The 20688-nt window shown below is 43.8% G+C and overlaps 1 protein-coding gene across 1 annotated transcript in view; it reads right to left on the bottom strand.

Annotated features, from left to right (window-relative positions):
• The window catches only part of LOC138259621 (zinc finger protein 436-like), a 154401-nt gene that overhangs the window by 71621 nt on the left and 62092 nt on the right, over positions 1-20688 (bottom strand). The window contains exon 4 of the mRNA XM_069207471.1: positions 13517-13627. Coding sequence (XP_069063572.1) covers positions 13517-13627 — 111 coding nt within the window. The remainder of the gene's footprint in view (positions 1-13516; positions 13628-20688) is intronic.

Below are 20688 nucleotides of genomic sequence, written 5' to 3'. Positions count from 1 at the left end.
GTTTGTGAAATTCCAGGAAAGTACTGCAGTGACAGATATCACTATATTTAAATGCCTCATAACTTAAAAAATACTTACCCTACTTAACTGAAGTATCCAAAAAACATCATCTATGCACCATAATGTATAGTCCTGCCAAATTTATGTAAATCCATTCAGCCGTGTTCCTGCTACATCAAATACAACAGTCTATGGAAAATGCATTAGTGGAAAAATGCATCCCTTCCCCGCCCCTTTTTTATCTTTTCACTCCCTTAGGGATTCATCACAAAAATGTACATCATCTCAAAATGCAGAAGAGGCTATAGGTCTGGAATGTTTTTGGGTGATTTGTCAAATGGGTGTAAAGATATTAGGGAGCCATCAGATTTAATGAGATATCTTTATTTTTATGTATTGCATTTGTTATGCATTTGCTTTTTGATTTACATAATCATGTGAATATAAATGTGTCTTTTAGTTGTTTTTGTAGTATTTCTGAAAATGTACATACACAGTCTAGCTTATTTTTTGGGCTTCCTTGCTACTTTTAGTAGGATTGAGCTGCATATGAAGGCCAAAGTGACTGAAAGGCAATCATTGCTATGAAAACTGAGATTATTATTTTTCCCTAGTGGCCAATTATCATATCCTCCAAGGAATAATTTGTGTGGCCCACGGCTAGGTCATTTTTTCAATTTGTTGCATAGGACTGCATAAGAAAGATGTTTTAGTTTGGCTTGTTGGGTCAGTTTTATTTTGTGAGCCAGAGAGCATGCAAATAAAACCTATGTAGATTAAGATGTATTCTGATTGCTATGTATTTGTTTATAGGTTCTCATTAGCATGTGACCTTAAACAGGGTTTTCAGTTGTTTTACACATGCAGTCTAGTTTATTTTGTGGGCTTACTTGCTAATATTAGTAGAATTGTGCTACAAGATATCATTAAGTTGAAAAACCTTATAACTTTATAACTTAAGAAATAGTTTACTTAAATGCAGAATCGTCTGTGCACCTTAATATTTAATACTGCCAAATGACAGCAAAATCCTTCTGGACGTTTTTGAGCTTCACTAAATACAAAAGTTATGTAAACTTCATAGGGTTTCAAGCCAGTTTTGGGCCCACACTTTTTTCTTTGCACCCCCTTGACCAAACATCGCAAAACTGTTCATACTCCGATAAACGATCAGGGGCAGCAGGTCTGCAAAGTTCTGGTCACTCTGACTATAACTGCCACTCTGTAATATATATCTATACACACCCACACACAAACACACACACACACACATTTAGAAATTCACTGAAAAAAAAACAAAGGTTAAAGTGACATTATAGTTAGGAGAAATGTCAGTTTCAAGATAGAAAAACACTGAAATTAACCAGTTATAGTTAAATGAAGTAACTGTAGCTTGACCCTAGCCACACACAGTGTTGTCATCAATGATGTCATCAGTGATGTCATCAGTGATGTAGTTTCCGATGTCACTGTGTAATATATGTCTAAAAAAACAAAGACGAAAGTGATGTTACAGTTAGGTTTGATAATGATATGCTCTGCTTATGACCTCACAGATTGCTCCACTCATAACATGCTCAATACCTACTTTGATGAATTCAACAATAACATCTCAAATGACATCAGTGATGATAGCAGTGGTTATGTTCGGAACACAAGTTCTAGGCACCTCAAAACTATTACTGGGGAACGTTCTGATTTTTTTCAGTTTAAAATGTGTATTTTAACTGACATTATCACCTAACTATAATATCATCATTACCTTTGTTTTTTAAGTGAATTGCTGATTTTTTTTTAAATGTAATGTAGCGTATTTAAAAGTGGGACATGTAGAAATTTAATTTAATTTAATCATGTCCCTACAGTGGCAAGACCCTAAAAGCTATTTTCCCTGTGGCAGGCCTAACTGTCATATGTCATATGTTAAATGAAAATAAGAGTACTGATTAAAATGCTAATACTGTATCTCGCACCAATGGGGCCAGCCAGAAAAATAATTAATCGGTATTAACGTTCAATTAAATGGTGAAGTTGAATTTTTAATATTCAAATAAATATATAAAAAAAAGTCACTTTATTTTTTTTTTACAAATGTATTTTCCTGGCTGAAGCTCCTGGTGGCTAATTTGCATTAACTCTCCAGCAACCGCGATTAACAGGTTGACAAGAATGGGCAGGGATGACTCCTGTGAACTCAGCAAAAGACTGGTGGCTCGCCATCCTGTTGGTAGTACAGTGTCACATGCTGCCTAACAGGAAGTGGTGGCAGCCATCTTAGGACTCCGGACTCAGTCACAAGTCCTAAAAAACGTGAAAAAAACTTAGGGAACAGGGTAGGGATCAGACAGACCCCAAGATTCAGATTCAGGTTTATTCATTGCACAATTACTTGAAATTATTACAATCTAAAAACAAACCTTGCACATTAATGAAAACCACCGCAATCCAAATAAAGCAACACATATAGATACATCATTAAGTAAGAGCAGTAATAAAACAAGTGATATATTAAAGTCAAGTATGTCAAAAGGGGGTCAATAGTAGGCGGACTAGTTCCCCCCAACCTCCAGAATTCCCAATTACAGCCCTCCGAGACTGTTTTGGTTTGAGTGGGCGAAGGGAGGTTAGCAAGTCAATTTTCTCTTCAATGGCTAGTTAAACATTGTGAGTTATGAAAGTTCTGCCCCCAAACAGTCTCCTGTAGTGACAGAGAAGACAGCAATGCTACTGCAGCTTTCATTGATTTCACGAAGCGGGTGGCTAGTTGTGCAGATTCCCCACTCAGGCATACCTCTATGGCTCCTCGGCAGGTCCAGACATTTGAGATGCACCAGAGAGGTTGAAGCCAGACCCCAAGAATGTAATCCTTTAGACCTGTGTAAGAGTAAAGCCTTCAGCCTTTCAGTAAACCACTACCGTCTATAGCAATACTGTGACGATCTCCATTTTTCATGATGGGTACACCTATCGTGCTGTAACCATATATGGTGCCCGAACTCAGCTACCAAAACCAAGACTTGTTGTACTGTTTGACTCACTCGAGAATGACACACTCTAGTACCACATTCACCACACATAACCTACCTCCACCTGGCACAATAGGTTATGCCTCGGAAAGGGTTATACTACCTGCACGAGTGGTTTTCATCTTGAATGCGTTGTGTTTTCATATATTGTGACATGTCTCCAGCCGGTGTGTGGAATACAAGAGAAATTACAGTGCCTTTGTGCACTTTCCTCCTGATTTTAGCTCTTTATTTCAGTAGTGCACGTTAAACTTGCAGGCATGACAAGACTTTAGGTTAATTGAACCAATGTCTGGCAAAAGTGCTATGTGAAAACTGTGATTTTCAGTACTTTTTATTCCTAGTTTCAAGCTTTATTTTGCATGTTTTCATGGGTTCCTAACAGAGCGTTCCATGTACTTTTCCCTGGGTTAAACTGTTGTTTCCCCTTCTGAGATGTAGCACTTCTATTGAGGATGAGAAAGGTGGAAAATAATTTTTGAGTCAGCTTTGTAAAGGCGATTGTCACCACTTTAGTAGGCCAACCGGCATCCTAGTTACAGACAGTTTGGGAAGGGATTCCAAAGTGTGTTAGCAAAAGTTTGAGGTGTGCAATGACTTATAGGTACAAAAACCTTGTGGGATCCATGTAAGCTACACCAAAGTGTCTTGGGTTTGGTAGGTCAGTCTTGGTGGCAACTAGACAAAGGTCCAAATTCCGCAGCTATTCACACTGTAAAAAAAGAGGACTTATTTTGCTGTAAGAAAAGAGGACTGATTTTGCTGTGGGAAATTTTAAGTCTCCAGGTCGCATATTCTAGCATTTTGTGTCTAAGACACTAGGCCCGACCACAAAAGTGGAGTACTATTTTTATAAGGAGGCAGGAGGGAACACATAGGCCCTCATTATGACCCTGGCGGTGGATGATAAAGTGGCGGTAATACCGCCAACAGGCTGGCAGTAAGTTCCGCCAAATTATGACCATGGAGGTGATAACTCCCACTGACAGCAAATGTACCACACCAACCGCCACGACAGAAACAACAGCCACCATATTTTGACCCAGCAAACCACCACCTTTTCCGGGGCAGTACCAATGCCAACAAAAGCCTGCCAGAAACAGAGCTCAGAAGTGAAAGGACTCACCATCAGAGACACAGGGAAGAACCATGCAGCCATGGAACACCAACGCCGATGAAGACGACAACGGTGAGTACAGCCGCCTAGCACACAAGGGAGGGTCGGAGGAAAACAAGAGTGACACACACATAGCACCACACACACCAACACCCACACCATACACACAACCAGACGCACATGAAAATCAATGTGTCCCCAAAAAACGGCAGTATAATGCAAGGAAAACAGGAATTGACTAAAGTGATTGTAATCAGATCAACATGAAATTTAATAATTTGATTTGTCAATGAAACATTTATGTACACTTGTACAGAAAGGGACACTGCCCAGTCCAATGTTCAAAGGACCCACATGGCCACAGTCTAAGGCCCAACTCGAGTCCTGACCACATCCGGATAGTGCACTGCAGGGGCATCAGTTTGCAAATAGGCAGGTACCTCGGAGGGGGCACCTCAGCCGGATGCGGGAACAAGCCCACTGGTTCTGGAGGGGGCAACATGCCCATTGCTTTGTCCTGGGGAGTGCAAGGCCACAGTCTCTCAGGTGGGTGACTTGCCCACTGGCTCTTGGGGGGGGGGAGCAGCCCACATAGTGGCCCCTGGAGGGTGGACTACTGTGGTGGTGATTGGAGGAGGCTTCTGGGCAGCCCCTGCACTCACTGATGGCTGCATGGTGGTAGTTGTTGGAGGAGGCTCCTGGGCAGCCCCTGCACTCACTGATGGCTGCATGGTGGTGGTTGTTGGAGGAGGCTCCTGGGCAGCCCCTGCACTCACTGATGGCTGCACATCCACAGCTGGCGGTGGGGGCCCCATGACTGCTGGTGGTGGTGGCGGTATTTGCCTGACAGCTTCCACTGGCGTAGAGTGCCTCGTTTCCTCCTGTTCATGGGTCGGGGATCCCTTACCTTTCCTGGCAGGGGTGGATGGACTCTTCTCCTCTCTGCCTGGTGGTGCAGGATCCTTCCCCTTCTTCACAGCTGGTGCAGGACTCTTCCCTTTCACGCTGGTGGTGCTGGCTCCTTTCCCTTCAGTGTCGTAGGTCTGGTATCCTTACCAGCACAAGTAGCTGGTGCTACTACTTTCCCCGTGGACTGTTTGGCCGAGGTGCTGGGCTATGTCCTTGGAACCCTGCCAATACGTGCAGGACGGGGGGAGGGGTAGAGAAGAGGTCAAGTTGGGAAAGGAAAAGCTTTTTAGGGATGTTGGAGCGGGAAGAGGGAGGAGTAATAGGAGTGGAGGATAAGGGAGTGGTTGTTGGAGGTGTATGTCTGCTGGATTTGGGTGCAGATGCATGGGCTGTATGCTGATGTGAGGTGGATGGCTGTTGGGTGTTTGAGTGCTTGCGTTTGTGTCCTTTAGGAGGGGGGCAGACATTGTGGGAGAGGACACAGGGGACGCTTGCATGGATGTTGTGGAGGTGTCTGCCAGTGTGGTGTGTGTTCTGTTTGGTGTGGTGATGCTGATAGTGGATGTAGATGTGGTGCATGCAGGTGTGAGTGTGGACGTAACAGGGAGGGAGGTGGAGGAGGAGGAGGGGGAGACAGTGGAGGCTTTGGATGTTGTCCTGTCTGCAACAGTATGGTGTTTGTGTGAGTGCCTGTGGGATGAAGTGTGGTGCTTGTGTTTACCTGTGTCACTCTTGTGTGTTGCCTTGTGGGAATGCTTGTCTTTCTGTGAGCTTGGGATGGGTTGGGGTTGAGGAAAATGGGACTGGGAAGTGGAAGTTGGAGAGAGGACGGTAGAAATAGGGACAATACTGCCATCAGAGAGGAGGTCAGAGCCTGAATCGATCTCTGTTGGACTGCCAAACCACCATGAATGCCCTCCAGGAATGCACTGCATTGCTGCATCTGGGATGCCAGCCCCTGGATGGCATTCACAATGGTTGACTGCCCTACAGAGATAGATCTCAGGAGGTCAATAGCCTCCTCACTCAGGGCAGCAGAGCTCACTGGGGCAGGGCCTGAGGTGCCTGGGGCGAAGGAGATGACCACCCTCCTGGGTGAGCGGGCACAGGCAGCTCGCTGAGGGGCTACTTGGAGGGTGGTGCTGGTACAGTGGGTGGCGGCTGTACCTGCAGCTGGGGTGGTCACAGAGGTGTCCGCCACTACCAGGGAGCTCCCATCGGAGGAAGTATCAGAGTCTGTGTTGTGCCCTCCAGTCTCTGCCATGGTGCTCCCCTCGCCCTCCGTCCCACTTGTTCCCTCTGCGTCGGTGGACTCTGCCTCTAGGGTCCTGTGGAATGCAGCTCCCTCTGTCATCGGTGCCTATGCTCCTCTGACAGATAATGGTAATGCACACAAGGACAGGATGACAAAACAAGAAAGGGGGGAGAGAGACAAAGGATACACTGGGTCAATGACTGCACCAACACCAACGTTGGCGTACACAGCACCCTCACACACAGGGAACAGGTCTACGCACTATGCATTGCACTGCCAGTGAAATGGCTAGTCACCAAGGCATGAGGAGGAGCACACACTGCCAAATGAAGCACACCTGGGACCCATGCAGCCAAGTTGTATACTAACATGCTAGGTTACCTGTATTTCCCATGCAACCATTTACCTTCTGAGGACCTACGCTGCTATGTCTGGCCTGGCCTTAGGGACAATCACTAACACAACCACCACCCGTATACCACCCCACCAGCCATAAGTTGTAATGATACCCACTGTACTCACCCCCTTATGGCTGCCGTGATTCCCTTAAGCGCCCATCCAGCTCAGGATACGCTACCGCCAGTATGCGGGCCATCAGGGGGGTCAGGGTCCGACGGGCCCCCCTTCCTCATTGAATTGAGAGGCCATCCCCAGCTGGGCCTCCGCAGTCTTCTGTGCCCAGTGTCTCAGGTCCTTCCACCCTTTCCAACAGTGGGTGCTCTGCCTTCCATAGACCCCCAGGGTCCGCACGTCCTTGGAGATGGCACGCCATAATCCCTTCTTTTGATGGGTGATGACCTGCAGAGGTAATGCATACAGGAGAACTATATTAAACAAACAGTCCAGCCTGTCACACACATGGCCCACCATACCCAATCCCATCACCATTGCAACACACATAGGCCAGCTCAAAACATGTACACCGCCAATAGACAATCCCCCTACCCACCCTTACACGATGCCTTCACACACATCTCCATGCATTCATGCCACATGCATCGTGCTCACAGTGTACTCACCTGTTGGTCTGGAGGCCCATAGAGCAGTCCATACTGGGGTAGGACCCCATCCACCAGTCGCTCTAACTCCTCAGAAGTGAAGGCTGGGGCCCTTTCCCCGGTCACACGGGCCATGGTAGGTTCCAGAAACAGGTCACAGCAGCACAAGCAGTGTAGGTCTTCTCCTGTGGAAGGGCAGGAAACTAGTGAGGAATAATAGACAAAATGGCGGTCACGTCCGTGGCGGTTTACACTGTCACTGCCGGCGTAGATCCCCATTGGCCACTCTACCCCATAGGACCCAATATTATCCAATGAGTTATTGCACAGCGGTTTACGACCGCCTTCCACCACAGTGCATAACGTCTGCGGAATTACCTCACTTCCACCTGTCCCTCCACACAGGACAAGTGATCACCATTTCATGGGGGGGGGGGTGAACAGGCCTATCCATAATTTCTGCGTTACAGGATAAATAGGCACATACTTTTAAATTACACTGTCCCAAAACATGATTGCACGATGTGGACTGCTGTTGTGGTATAGTTGTTCAAACTGTGACAGCCTACTCACTCTTGTGTCCCTTAGATTCCTACTGCTGCGGCTGAATAGAAGATGGAGACATACCCCCGTGTACAGACCCTTGGTGGACTTAGCTACACTGGAGGACAGGCACATAATACTCACCTATAGACTGGACAGGGCCACAATCACAGAGCTGTGTGCCCAGCTGGAGCCTGACCTGATCTCAGCTATCCGTCATCCCACTGCAATCCCCCCTCTTGTGCAGGGTCTATCAGTGCTCCATTTCCTGGCAACAGGTTATTTTCAAGTGACAGTGGGCTTGGCAGCATGAATGTCACAGCCAATGTTCTCAATCGTGCTGGCAAGAGTCTTGTCCGCCCTGGTAAAACACATGTACAGCTACATAGCTTACCTCCAGGTGGAAGATTTGGCCACTGTGAAGGCCGTATTTTATGCAATGGGACATATCCCCAACATTATTGGGGCGATTGACAGTACAAATATTGTGTTTGTTCCCCCCCCAGCAGAATGAACAGGTGTTCAGGAATTGTAAGAGTTTCCACTCCATGAATGTGCAGATGAGGTGCCTGGCAGACAGGCACATCTCCCACGTCAATTCTAAATATCCAGGGTCGGTGCATGATGCCTTTGTCCTGAGGACGCAGCATCCCTAATGTGATGTCCCAACTACAGAAGCACAGGGTGTGGCTTATAGGTGAGCCTTGGTTCCCACCCAGTGTATGTTGGTGTATGCCTCTGCTGTTAGCCAAATAGGATAGTGTGTGGCTAAATGTTGTCCATCAATGCTTGCAGGTGACTCTGGCTACCCAAACCTATTGTGGCTTCTGACCCCTGTGAGGAATGCCAGGACAAGGGCTGAAGAATGATATAATGAGGCACATGGGCGAACCAGGAGGATAATTGACAAGACCTTCGGCCTCCTGAAGGCCAGTTTCAGGTGCCTCCATCTAACAGGTGGATCCTTGTGCTACTCACCCCAGAAGGTCTGCCAGATAGTAGTGGCATGCTGCATGTTGCACAACCTAGCCCTCAGACGCCATGTACCTTTTCTGCAGGAGGAGGAGACTGGAGATGCTCCTGTGGCAGCAGTGGATCCTGAGGACACTGAGGATGAGGAGGAAGAAGATGAGGATGTGGACAACAGAACATTAGCGATCCGTCAGTACTTCTAATGACACACAAGTGAGACAGTGCAACTTCACATTGCTATGACTATTGTTGTATTCTGTGTGGCATTGGCATGCTGGCATTACCCACTTGTTTCCTCTACTTACTGTCAATATCGCTGTTAGTGATATGACAAAAATGTTGTGATGTAATCACAACAGCCAGCAACATGTCATTCATTCTATGCTCTCACTATGTACAGTTCATTTGCAATGGATGTAGCTGTTTCAATCAATACAAATTTGCAATACATGAAATACTAGTAGTCGGGTTTTATCCAAGGGTGTTTATTGTAGTGCTAAGAAATTTAGGGTAAAGTGCAATGCAATGGGGTGATGATGGAGGAAAGTCCAAGGTATTGTTCCAGTCTGTTTGTAGCACAGGTGCAGTGTCCAAGGGGACAAAGGAAGGTGAGCAATGGCAGTTCTAGGTGGACAAGGTGACTGAGTGGGGCACAAGGGGACAAGCAGGAGAGTCTCATTTCCTGGTCTTGGCAAGTGTGTCTGGTTTCTGTCCGGATCGCAGGGAACGTTTTTGGGTTGGTTCACCTTCTGCAGGGGGAGGGATGCTGGAGGCCTGAGGGTCCTGTGGCGGGGCGTGCTGCCCACTAGCGGCAGCGGAAGTGGACGGCTATTCAGTTGAGTGGCTAGTGGTAGGAGCCCGTTGGTGTGACACTGCCTCCCCCATGATGTTGGCCATGACTGCCAGCACCCCTGCTATGGATATCAGGGTGGTGTTATTGGCCTGCAAGTCCTCCCTGATCCCCTGATACTGTCCCTCCTGCAGCCGCCTGTTCTCCTACACGTTGTCAACGATCCAGCCCACTGTGTCCTGGGAATGTTGGTAGGCTCCCAGGATCTCGGAGAGTGCCTCCTGGAGAGTCGGTTTCCTGGGCCTGTCCTCCCTCTGGCGCACAGCGGTCCTCCCAGTGTCCCTGTTGGCCTGTGCCCCTGTCCCCTGAACGGTGTGCCCACAGCCACTGACCACTGGTCCCTTATTGCCTTGTGGACGAGGTGTGGCCTGGGGTCCCTTTACAGGTGGGCACCCTGCTGATTGATGTGTCCTGGGGACAGAGGAGTGGGTACGCTGGGTGGGTGCCGTGGTGTTGGTTCCTGATGGGGGAGGCTCTGTGGTGGTCTGTGAGTGGGCTTGGGTGACCAGCTGTCCAGTGGTCTCTGATGGGCCAGGGAGGTCCTCCAGATCCAGAAGTCCAGAGTTACTGTCATCACTGGGGGCCTCTTCTGTTGGGGGACTGGATAGTGGTGGCACCTCCTCCCCACTGACATTGGCTGAGGTATCAGTGGGGATGTAAATGATGTATTATGCTTCAAGTGTATGACATTTGTACTTCTGTAGCTTCCCCTCTATTGTTGGTTTTGCCCTGCCACCTGTTAGTTTCCCTATGCTGTACATGCTTTAGTGATGGGTGTCCATGCAGGACTGGGAGGGCTGACCATGGATTGGTATGGCATGCAGGACTGCGCATTGTGGTTAGTCATATGTGTAGTTGCAGTGTGTGGGATGGTGTGGAGTGATGGGAGTGAGGGTGTGAGATGGCATGCAGGTATGGGGGGTGATAAGTGGTAAATGTTGACTTACCAGTGTCCAGTCCTCCGGCTACTCCAGCGAGTCCCTCAGGATGCAGTGTTACCAGTACCTGCTCTTCCCATGTTGGAGAAGTACTAACAATACCATAATCAAGGTTACAGGGCCAGGGAAGCACCATATTGGGGTATTAGCAATCACTTCAACAGAGGCTAGATGCATGGTGCAAGGCCTCAATTGATTTGTAGGTCCCTGTAGATCACACAGGAGGCTAGCCAGCTGGGGCCTGGAGTCACTTCTGTTGATCCTGGGTTCAAGGAGATGGCCAAGTTCTCCTCCAAACAGCAAGATGAGCCTAATAGCAGCAAGCAGATTTCTGGTAGCAGGCAGTGCTTCTGAAGTCTTCCACAGGTCCAGGAGTATAATGACAAGTTGCTCTAAGGGTCAAATATGTGTACCTGGTGCCAGCCTTTGGAGTAGTGGGACATTCTGATGCACCCTCACATTTGGTACTAGAAAGTTCTTAGCTTCCCCTTTCAAGGATCCAAGATATATGGGGTGACTAAAGACTTGAGCCAGGCTCCATTGTGTGTGCTGGAGGCAAGCCCCTTTGAAATGTGAGAGGGGCAGGAAACAGCTCTGTTCCCTGCAATCCAGGCAGAATGGCCTATCTTGTCTACAACCAGTCCCTTTAATCTCATTGTCAGCCAGGAAGACACAACTGCAGGGCAACTCATGGTCATATAAGCCAGGATACTGGCAGGGGCACAAAAATGGTTAAGGCAGGAAAATGTCAACTTTCTAAAAGTGCCATTTTAAGAATTGTGATCTAAAATCTGACTTCGCAGTTGAACAGGATTTTAAATTACAATTCATTTGAGTGAAAACATGACATTTCTTCCTGTTCCCAATCAAAAGTTAGCACTTATTATACATAATAAGGTAAACTACTGTTAATCTATGAGAGTGTTAGGCTTTACAGTAGTGAAAACTAAATATAGGAGTTTTTTACTACCAGGACATGTAAAATGTAAACCAATATGCCCTTCTTTTGAAATACAATGCATCCTTTTCTATGGGCCTTTAGGGTCTACATTGGGGGTGATTTATATGTATTAAAAAGGAAGGTTTAGACCTGGCAAAAAGTTTATTTTCCCAGATGAAATTGACACCTTAAAACTGCAATACAGATTGTAATGCTACACATGAGACATGTTTTACAGTGCTACTTTAGTAATTGGCACAATCTGTGCTGCAGGGCCACTAATAGCACTTCTTTTACACGCCCTGGGTACATGTAGTGCCATATACTACAGACTTACAAGTAAATTAAATGCGCCAATCAGGTGTAGGCCAATTTTATCATGTTTTAGGGATATAGCACAAGCACATTAGCACTGGTTCGCAGTTGTAAAGTTCACAGAGTGGTAAGGTGAAAACAAAATTCAGAAAACAGGAGGGATGAAGGCAAAACGTCTGGGGAAGACCACACCACGGTTGTTAAGCATATCAGCCATTTTTCAATCATTACATTTTACCATTTGAATTATTAGTTTCTTTGGGAAACTCTTGAGGGATCTATGCAATGACCCTTTGAATTTAAAATTTTGTCTACATTGTTTTCAGAAATGTACAGCTTTCTGTGATCACCCATGGGTTTCACACCTGTTTTCACCACAAAGTACAAGTAGGTTAAAATCATAAAGATGACGAAGAACGGACAACCTCTTGAAAAAATCCAAAACCATGGTACAATTTTTTTTTTTTAAATATCACTGCATGTTCCTGAAAACAGGGAAAATGGATATCCTAGGTCCGCAAACCTCTCTTTAATGCCATTTTTAGAAAAATTATACATGCTTTCTTGCAAAGCTAAAACTCAGCAATATTTTGGCTATTGCCTCTGAACATTTAGAAACCCCAGAATGTTGTGGAAAAACAATGCAACATTGGAAGGGATACCTTTGGTGGAAAAACCACATTCAAGTTTATAGGGAAACTACTCAAAGCGGCCCAAAAAGGGCTTAGCCTGGGAGAGGGGCCCTGGGGGGGCTTTGGGGTATCACCATCAAAGCTACGTATGAAATTCTGGAAAGTTAATCCATTTGGTGTTCTGAATTGTATCTGGAATTAAATGATGAAATTCTTATTTTTATATCTATTACCCTATCCTTGAAATTATTTTGAATCCATGATAGTTTTCATACATCATAAAATCGTTTACAAAATTTGTATTAAGCAAAACTTGAAGAAGTGAATCTTTGATCATGTGATTGATTAAATTCAGATTAGTCAATCCAACATCCTCCTTTGAACATATGTATTCATACAATAACAATAGCATTCCACCACAAAAAATGGTTTAGGGTATTAGAATGAACATGCATGGAATATTAATAAAATGATATAAACAAAAACAACATATTCTATAACTTTAATTGTGCTTCATTGACATGTGCTTCAATTATGACAAACAGGGAATTCATTATTTTTTGTGAAGAATATTGCAATTCAATAAATCACGCTAGAAAGACTGACCTAGATTCATGCATTTAATAGTTGATCAAGTGATGGCAAACATGGACAGTGGGCCTTATCATGTCAAGCTAGCTTCAAGAGGACAACATTTGCTGAAGCAGAGCTTTTTACTAAGTACATCTCCTTACCAAGGGAAGATGTTAGCTTATATAATAATTTTAAAAAATGAAATCAGTGATTTACTGTCAAATGCAACACATTCGCTGTTGAGCAGCTTTGTAACTTATCTCGGAAAATGTGCAGAAGTGACCAACACCAGAAGTGCAACCACTCGTAAGCATTTGTGATCATCTTATAATTTTTTACTCCATAATTGTTGTTTGAAAGTTATCAACTAAGGAGCAGATGCTACTTTCGCAATTGTCTCTCTCAATCTCCTATGAGTTGTAGGTATTCAGGAATGTTAGCAACTTACCCAAGATGTTGTCTATGCTGCCTTCTCTGACTTCCTCACCAAGATTATCAATGCGGAGTGAGTTGGATTCTTCTTTATGCAAACAAACATCAGTTTTAGAGAGTGAAATTCCTGTAGAACAAAGTAAAAACAAGTAGACATTTCAACACAAATATTTGTGATTTTATCCAGAAGAAAATTGTATATACACACCCAGAGTAATAGTAAAACTAATATGTTGTAACCTGGGTGGTCTAGATATTACTTTCTGAAGGGCAGGGTTCATTTCCTACAGAGATGATCACTACTTTCCCCTCCAATAAAGAGTGTGTCGGCTTTTGTGTATGCATGTGAGTGTTAAGAAGTCATTGCACCTCAAACTGAAAGTTCTACCCATCAATAGGTTTAACAAGTTAGGTTGCTGTGATTTGATAACATACATTGCCACTCCTGCTAGCACTGAATATCATAGCATTGCTCAACCAGCTCCACTTCCTTGCCCAGGCCACTGTAACCAGGTTGTTGTGGGTAAGGTTTTTCATTCACAAAACCCTTAATGGAACAAAGAGAGATACTTTATGTTTACATTACTGACCATTTGGTGCAGGACTGACTAAGGCCTAAAATAAAGTATCAACTTTACATAGACTGCTTCAAAGGATAAAACACTGAAACACCTTAACAAAAGAGATGTACTGATAACTTTTCCCCATCGCGTGTTGTTGTTTCTAGCAGAAGAGCTATGTAACAAGTACCTTATTGTCTGAAGGACTGAGGTGAATTCACTGAGCTGAAACACCTGTTATGTTGTGCAATAACTGCCACATGATTAGGACTATGAAAACATGGAATGTTTGTTTTTAAGAGAAAAAAATCAAGTTCAGCCAAGATGCACTTGAACTTGATTACATATCCCAAAACTTTAAGTGCTGCACCCAACCTGAGTGTCTGGTTGGCTACCAATAATTGCCACTGTCTCAGCATATGAATTGTCTCTCTGGGCTAGGGGAATGTGTTTGTTTTTACTTCCTGTAGAATTGTGCAGCCAGAGAAGGACTGTACCAGAGACCGGAATATTGGCTGTCCTACCCTCACTAGGTGGTACCAGATGGTGAAGAAACTTGTGCGGCTGAGATCCGTCGAAGACATAGAGCTAGGCACCACTACATTTTGAGAACCTATCTTCCATCTCCAAGAGCTGAGGCACAGCTTCTGATAAGCAGCCGAGATTGGTCTACTTCAGTTCACAATCTGCTACGTAAGTCCTCCCTACTGCAATTGAGATAAAGCATGACTTTAGAGATAGTTTCCTTGGTGATCCATGTGGAGAAACTGGAACTTGACATGAAGATGAAGACACATTTATGCTAAGCTTTGGAAATGCTCTTTATCATAGAGAGCAATTACACACATCTGCAAGAAAACACCAAAGTGCAGCCTCTACGAAACATGAGGAGCTTACTGCTCTAGAAATGGTCCCATGGGAGGTAGAAACTCCAACTGGATAGTGTTTGCAAAGGCAAATATCAATAACCATAATGCAATTTTATAAGTGGCTGCATGACCACTTTGTACGACTTCATGCAAGAATGGATGCAGGAGCACTTTACTGGAACTCTCAGCATACTGTACAGAGGAGTGCAAGGGCACATAATGCTAGCTGTTCATGTAGATTCAGGCACCTATCAAATGGCTACCTAAGACTAACATAAAAAGGCTCTATTTGCCTTAAATTACATCTGGAAATACTAGAGACTGTGCTGTAGAAGTAAAATAGAACCAACCACAAGAAATGCAAATAAGGCTCAGTTGCAGTTAAGGACCTCCACTTCCTTAAATTTTGTTTACAAAAATCAAGGCAAAATCCCTGGGGTTTGTGTTTGCTTCACACCTCACAATGTCCTCTTATGAGAAATCCCCATTTTCACTTACAATAGAAAACTTGACACATCTCACACTTTTTGAGGTGAGAGTATTTATATAAACCATAATCATGTCTGGCTAGAATTTTGGTAATGTAGACCTACCTTGCATCCCTCATTTCACAGTTGTCCTTTTGAAAGCGGTCCTCTAGCACTCTCTTGCATCACTACTGGTTCTAGGATAGGCTTCTCTAACAAGTAGCTTATGAGCTACTGACACTTTTTCAGCTACTTGTAAGTAGCTCTCCTGTTGGCAATCTGGTGAACTAGATTAGAAGCTTTGAATTAAGGATGAATTAATGTATCTATACTGGGACGGTATATACTTGTGACCAAAATGTGTGTATTTTCAAAATTCATAAGTTGATGTTTGGAGAAAATTTTTTGAATTTCCAAAATATATTCAAAGCTGATATTGGATGATTTAGAATTAAACAGTGTTGGAAAGACTATTACAAATAGTATTAACTTGGTGCTAGAGGGATTGCAGCTATGGCTGTTATGTATGGCTGTTATGTAAGTTATGCCCATGTGGAGGCATTCCACATTGACAATACATTTTTTACATTACTGCTGGCAACAGTACATAATGCATGAGGTGACCGCCACTGGTAATCTTGCCTTGCATATGGTGGCAACCGATGTCATCTTGTCTGATGCCGTTGTCTGATGCGGTTTCAAAAAGATTTGAAGATCAGGAGAATTTTTATTGAACATAAGTAGCTCTTTTTACAGAAAAGGTTGGGGACCCCTGGTTGAGGACACCTGGTTGAGGACACCTGACCACATTTCAAAGGTTCTAACAGAACTGCATTGAGTCCCTGTGAATGCAGAGTAATGAATAATCAAATATACTTGTCTTAAATACAAAGCTTTTCACCTTCACAAGAACTCTTTTCCTCAAACTCTGATGGACAATTTCAGGGACTACAGGGAAATCAGATGCCAAAAATTACAAAAACAAAAAGAAAGCAAGTTCTCGTCCAAATAGGAACATGATGCAAACTGAACACCATCTTAGAAGTATAGAAATAACATTATCAGATAGCTGCCTACCATTATTGGCCTTGCCAATGATTATGGCATGGCAGCAAACAAGCATTGACAAATCAAGACTGATTGACTTTGTCAATGTTTGTTGTTAAAAAGGTGGTTCACCAGAGAATGTATGGTACTAACAGGAGCAGAGGGACTCCTTGAGGTTTACTGCGAATTTTAGTAAGGACATAAACCTCTGCTGCTCTTGTTGTGGGAAGTTAGAAGTTGTAAATACTGTGCCATGGCCATAGCAGCTAAGTGCTATTTACTCACTTGTGACACTTCTGAAGCTATGTCCTTTCGTGTTATGATTGTCCATGCAATATGTGTCCCCCTCACCTTTTACTGGCAATGAAGTAACCTCATGCCCTGCTATGTGCAAAAATATACAGAATTTACAGTACACATAAGCATGTAGACATATATGTACATACACTCATATACACAGGCACATGGATACAGATATATGCAACTTATGCTTACAAAATGAAAAAACATGGAAATTCATCAAATAGGTCAGTTATGAGTCACTACTGTGAGGAACTTAATTATTTATTATTGGAGTGGATATTATTTCACCACAAGTACTAGAGTCACAATCTTGTGGGTCCAGATAAAAATTTACAAAATTGAAAACTGAGCTCAACCCCTGGTAGCCATGCCACAGAGCAGACATGCTTAACTTAGAGAAAATGCATAAAGAATTTAGAAGTACCAAAACAGTTAAAAAGTTAAAAAAACAGAACACCAATTTAGAAATAAATAGAGTAAAATTTAAGGAACAAAATCATTAAAATCCAAACAGGTGAACCTAAAATATGCTTTTTAGAAAACTTAAGCAAAAATAGTACTATAAAGCGCAAAACGCAAATGATAGTCTATGGTGGCAGTAGAGCGGGACCTTGGTGTGATTTCAAGCTCACCACAATGGCACACAGGTAGGATACACCAGCCAGGTTTAAACTGGTCAGAGGTTTTACCTTGGGATTTAGGGCCCCATTATGACTTTGGCAGTCGGAATGATCTGACCGCCAAAGCCGCGGGGAGGTGGCTGTCATCATTCTGGCAGCCTCCCCCCCAGTCGTATTACCATGTTTGGACCAGACTGACCAGCTAAAACATCGTATTACGATGTTTCCGCCAGTCAGACCTGCAAAAACAGTGCCACTGCATTGGCCTCGGCCCCCTGCTATGGCACAACAGCACCCTTGGATTGCGCACTGTCTGCATCATAGAGGGCGATGGCAGAGGGGTCCCTGCACTGCCTATGCCCTTGTGGCCCCCAGCACTGGCTTTCTGCTAGCCTTTTCATGGTGGGGCCCAGCCATGAAAAGGCTGGCGGAAAGAAGACTTGTGATCAGCACACCATGACTGACCACAACTCTGACCACTGCCACCCCATCGGGATCCATGATCCTGATGGTGGCGGCGGTCCCCTGGCGGTCTGACCTCCAGGGTTATAATCTGGCAGTCAGACCGCCAGGAGTGTGGTGGCCATCGGATGGCCAAACTTTAGTTTGGCCCTTATTCTCTGACATGAAATTCAAAATCCTTCAGCAGGGTGAAGCTGCAGGCTGTATCAGTGGAAGTCCTCACAAAGTTGGAAAGGAATTCAGAGCAGGAAAATTCAAATTTCGCACACAGCAGATTTCACCCCTCCTTTCCCACCTGTGCTACTGAGCCACTGTACACTACCCTTGGCTGTTACAGTGCTCCCTGGGCACAAAGCCTGTGTAGTGACTGGCACATAATGCTTACTTTGCATGGTTCCACTGTGATTTTTATTTTGTTATTTACCTTGTTTGTCAGGAATAAATATAGATTTTTTAAAGCAATTACAAATCTGACTATGAATTTGCATATCATGTGGAGCGAATTTGGATCCACAGATCCTGCAAGACAAATGTGGCACTTTAGTTTTAACAGTGTCTGTCCCTTTGGGATCTTCCCCATCCACACTTTAAGCTCCCTCTATCACAGTTTTTTAGGACATAGTCTTTGGTGCCTAGCATCCTGTAAAGGCCACCACAACAAAAGTTTAGTTGCTGCTTGCAAATCAGCTCCCCTGGAGTCTGGAATCCCGACTACCACATTAACTGTAGGGAAATATTGTTCCCTTTTTCTAATTGGATTAGTTTTACATGCCATGTTCCAGATCTGTGATTTAAGGGCCCAGGTATCACCAGCATTAACCTTCGATGTTTGCAACCGCCTGTTTTTTGTAATGGAAATTTCTCAAAAACTGGTGATGGATTTGATTCAAATGAAGCAAAGACATTCCTCTGCCAGGATTGGTGTAATTTAATTCTGAGGAGTTTGTTGCACCTAAGGGCAAAGTTTCCTATCAGAGTTAAGGTAGAAAACATTTAACATAGTAGAGGAAAATGGTGAACTAGTTGTGGTGAAGTATCAATTTCCAGTGAAATTTGATTTTTGGTCCCATCAATGATCTTGTCACATGTGATTTCATCAGTGATGTCATTAATGATGCCATTTGTAATACTTTCAGTGAGGCCCTTCATGATGTCATTTGAGATGTCATCAATGATATACTGTGTATTCAGCATGAGCTTTTGCTTACTTCCTCACATCATCACCAAGGCTGAGAAAGTTGCTTGAAATGGTGGGTGATCCCACTTGAGTGTCTCTTTTCCCTGTATTTTTGCACAATGATGAACTTTATCATGTTCTACTGCCTTGGTTATTTTTGTTTTTAAACGTTTTCAATAAGTCCCTTTACTGACCGAGAAAACAACTAAAATAGGTTTATCTGAGATTACATCTGACGGATTCCAACTCGATTGATTTTTTTGTGTTAAAAAGTTACTGTCTGCATACTTAGTGGCTGGATAATATTGGAGGGTTTGTTTTAGGTTATATTGTTTCTTAATTGGTATTTTTTATATTTTTAATATCACAGACAAATATTGTCAAGATAATTTATTTAATGTATGTATCATTTTTAATGCACTTTTATGACATTCATGTAGGCTGAATACATCTATTCTTGACTAGATATTCCGTTGTCTGGTTATAGTTAGAGCCGGTGGGAGTGGGAGTTATGGTTTGTATAGATAATCATTAATGGTTTATTGTTTTGGGTACATAATTTTTCAAGTGGGTTTATACGTACATTCATGTCTTACAGGAAAAAGAAACCCAACCTTAACCTTGATAAAGAATTTTCAGTGATTTTTTGGTGGATAATGCACTCCATCCACCACCTATGGATTTATATTCCATTGTTTTTAATTTTCTGTGCAGAAACTACAGCACCCAACGTCTTTAGCCATATCTGCCCAACCTCCAGTGCAGCTAAATCTAGCTAGTACCTGAAGCCAACAACATGCTACCAAAACCTACTACGCAATGCCTTTGGCATTGAATATTGGGGCAGGGCTGCAAAGCCTATGCCTAACTCACATGCAGCTGAAGGGCCTGAAAGGCCAGGTCCAGCGCCCAATGCTCTGTGCGGCCAATTGCTGTGTAGCCAGTTGTTTAATCTCCAGATACGAGGAGAGTTGAAGAAATAATGGACAAGATATGCAAAAGACCACCCAACTCCTTTTCATACACCAAATTTCTCAACAATTAGTTAATAGATGTACACCAAACCCAAACCAAAACAATAAAGTTTTGGTTTAGGTAAAGTTTCAATACAGTTCTAGGGTCACAACTGTCAACACTCTGTGCTGGTGTAAATCCTCAGAAATTGATGCAAACATGCACAAAGTGTTAATTTATTAATTCTTTTCCAGGTTAAAACTATAATTGGGCTGGAAAGTTGCCTAAAAGTAAATCAATATAGAACTTTGCAATACTGTGTCTTACTTTATGTCTATGGAGCTTCCTGAGGGTGGCCCCATCATCTACGGTAGTTAAGGCAAAGCCTTATCTACTAAGATTTGTAGACAGGCCTTGCGCAAACTTAAAAGACCTCCTTGAGGCAGGTGTTAGCAAGAAGTGTTATTTCTCCAAACCTTATATGAATACTGTGCTGTACAGCACACACATAATGTTTGAGAAGTTTAGGAGTATGTCTAGGCATAGTTTTAGGGACCTGATTTAGATACTTGCAGTAACGGTCCAACTGTTGAGTTTTTGACTTAAAACCCGGCTGTTGCCATAACAGTCCAATCTTTGGATTTAGACATTGGTGGTCCTATAGGCATAGGCCAGAGGCCGCATTCATCCCGACGTCTCCACCAAGGAACACCGCCTGTGTCAACAGCG

Source organism: Pleurodeles waltl, chromosome 9 (genome assembly GCF_031143425.1).
Source record: "Pleurodeles waltl isolate 20211129_DDA chromosome 9, aPleWal1.hap1.20221129, whole genome shotgun sequence".
Classification (NCBI taxonomy): Eukaryota; Metazoa; Chordata; class Amphibia; order Caudata; family Salamandridae; genus Pleurodeles; species Pleurodeles waltl.
This window is presented reverse-complemented; position numbering and strand designations above follow the sequence as displayed.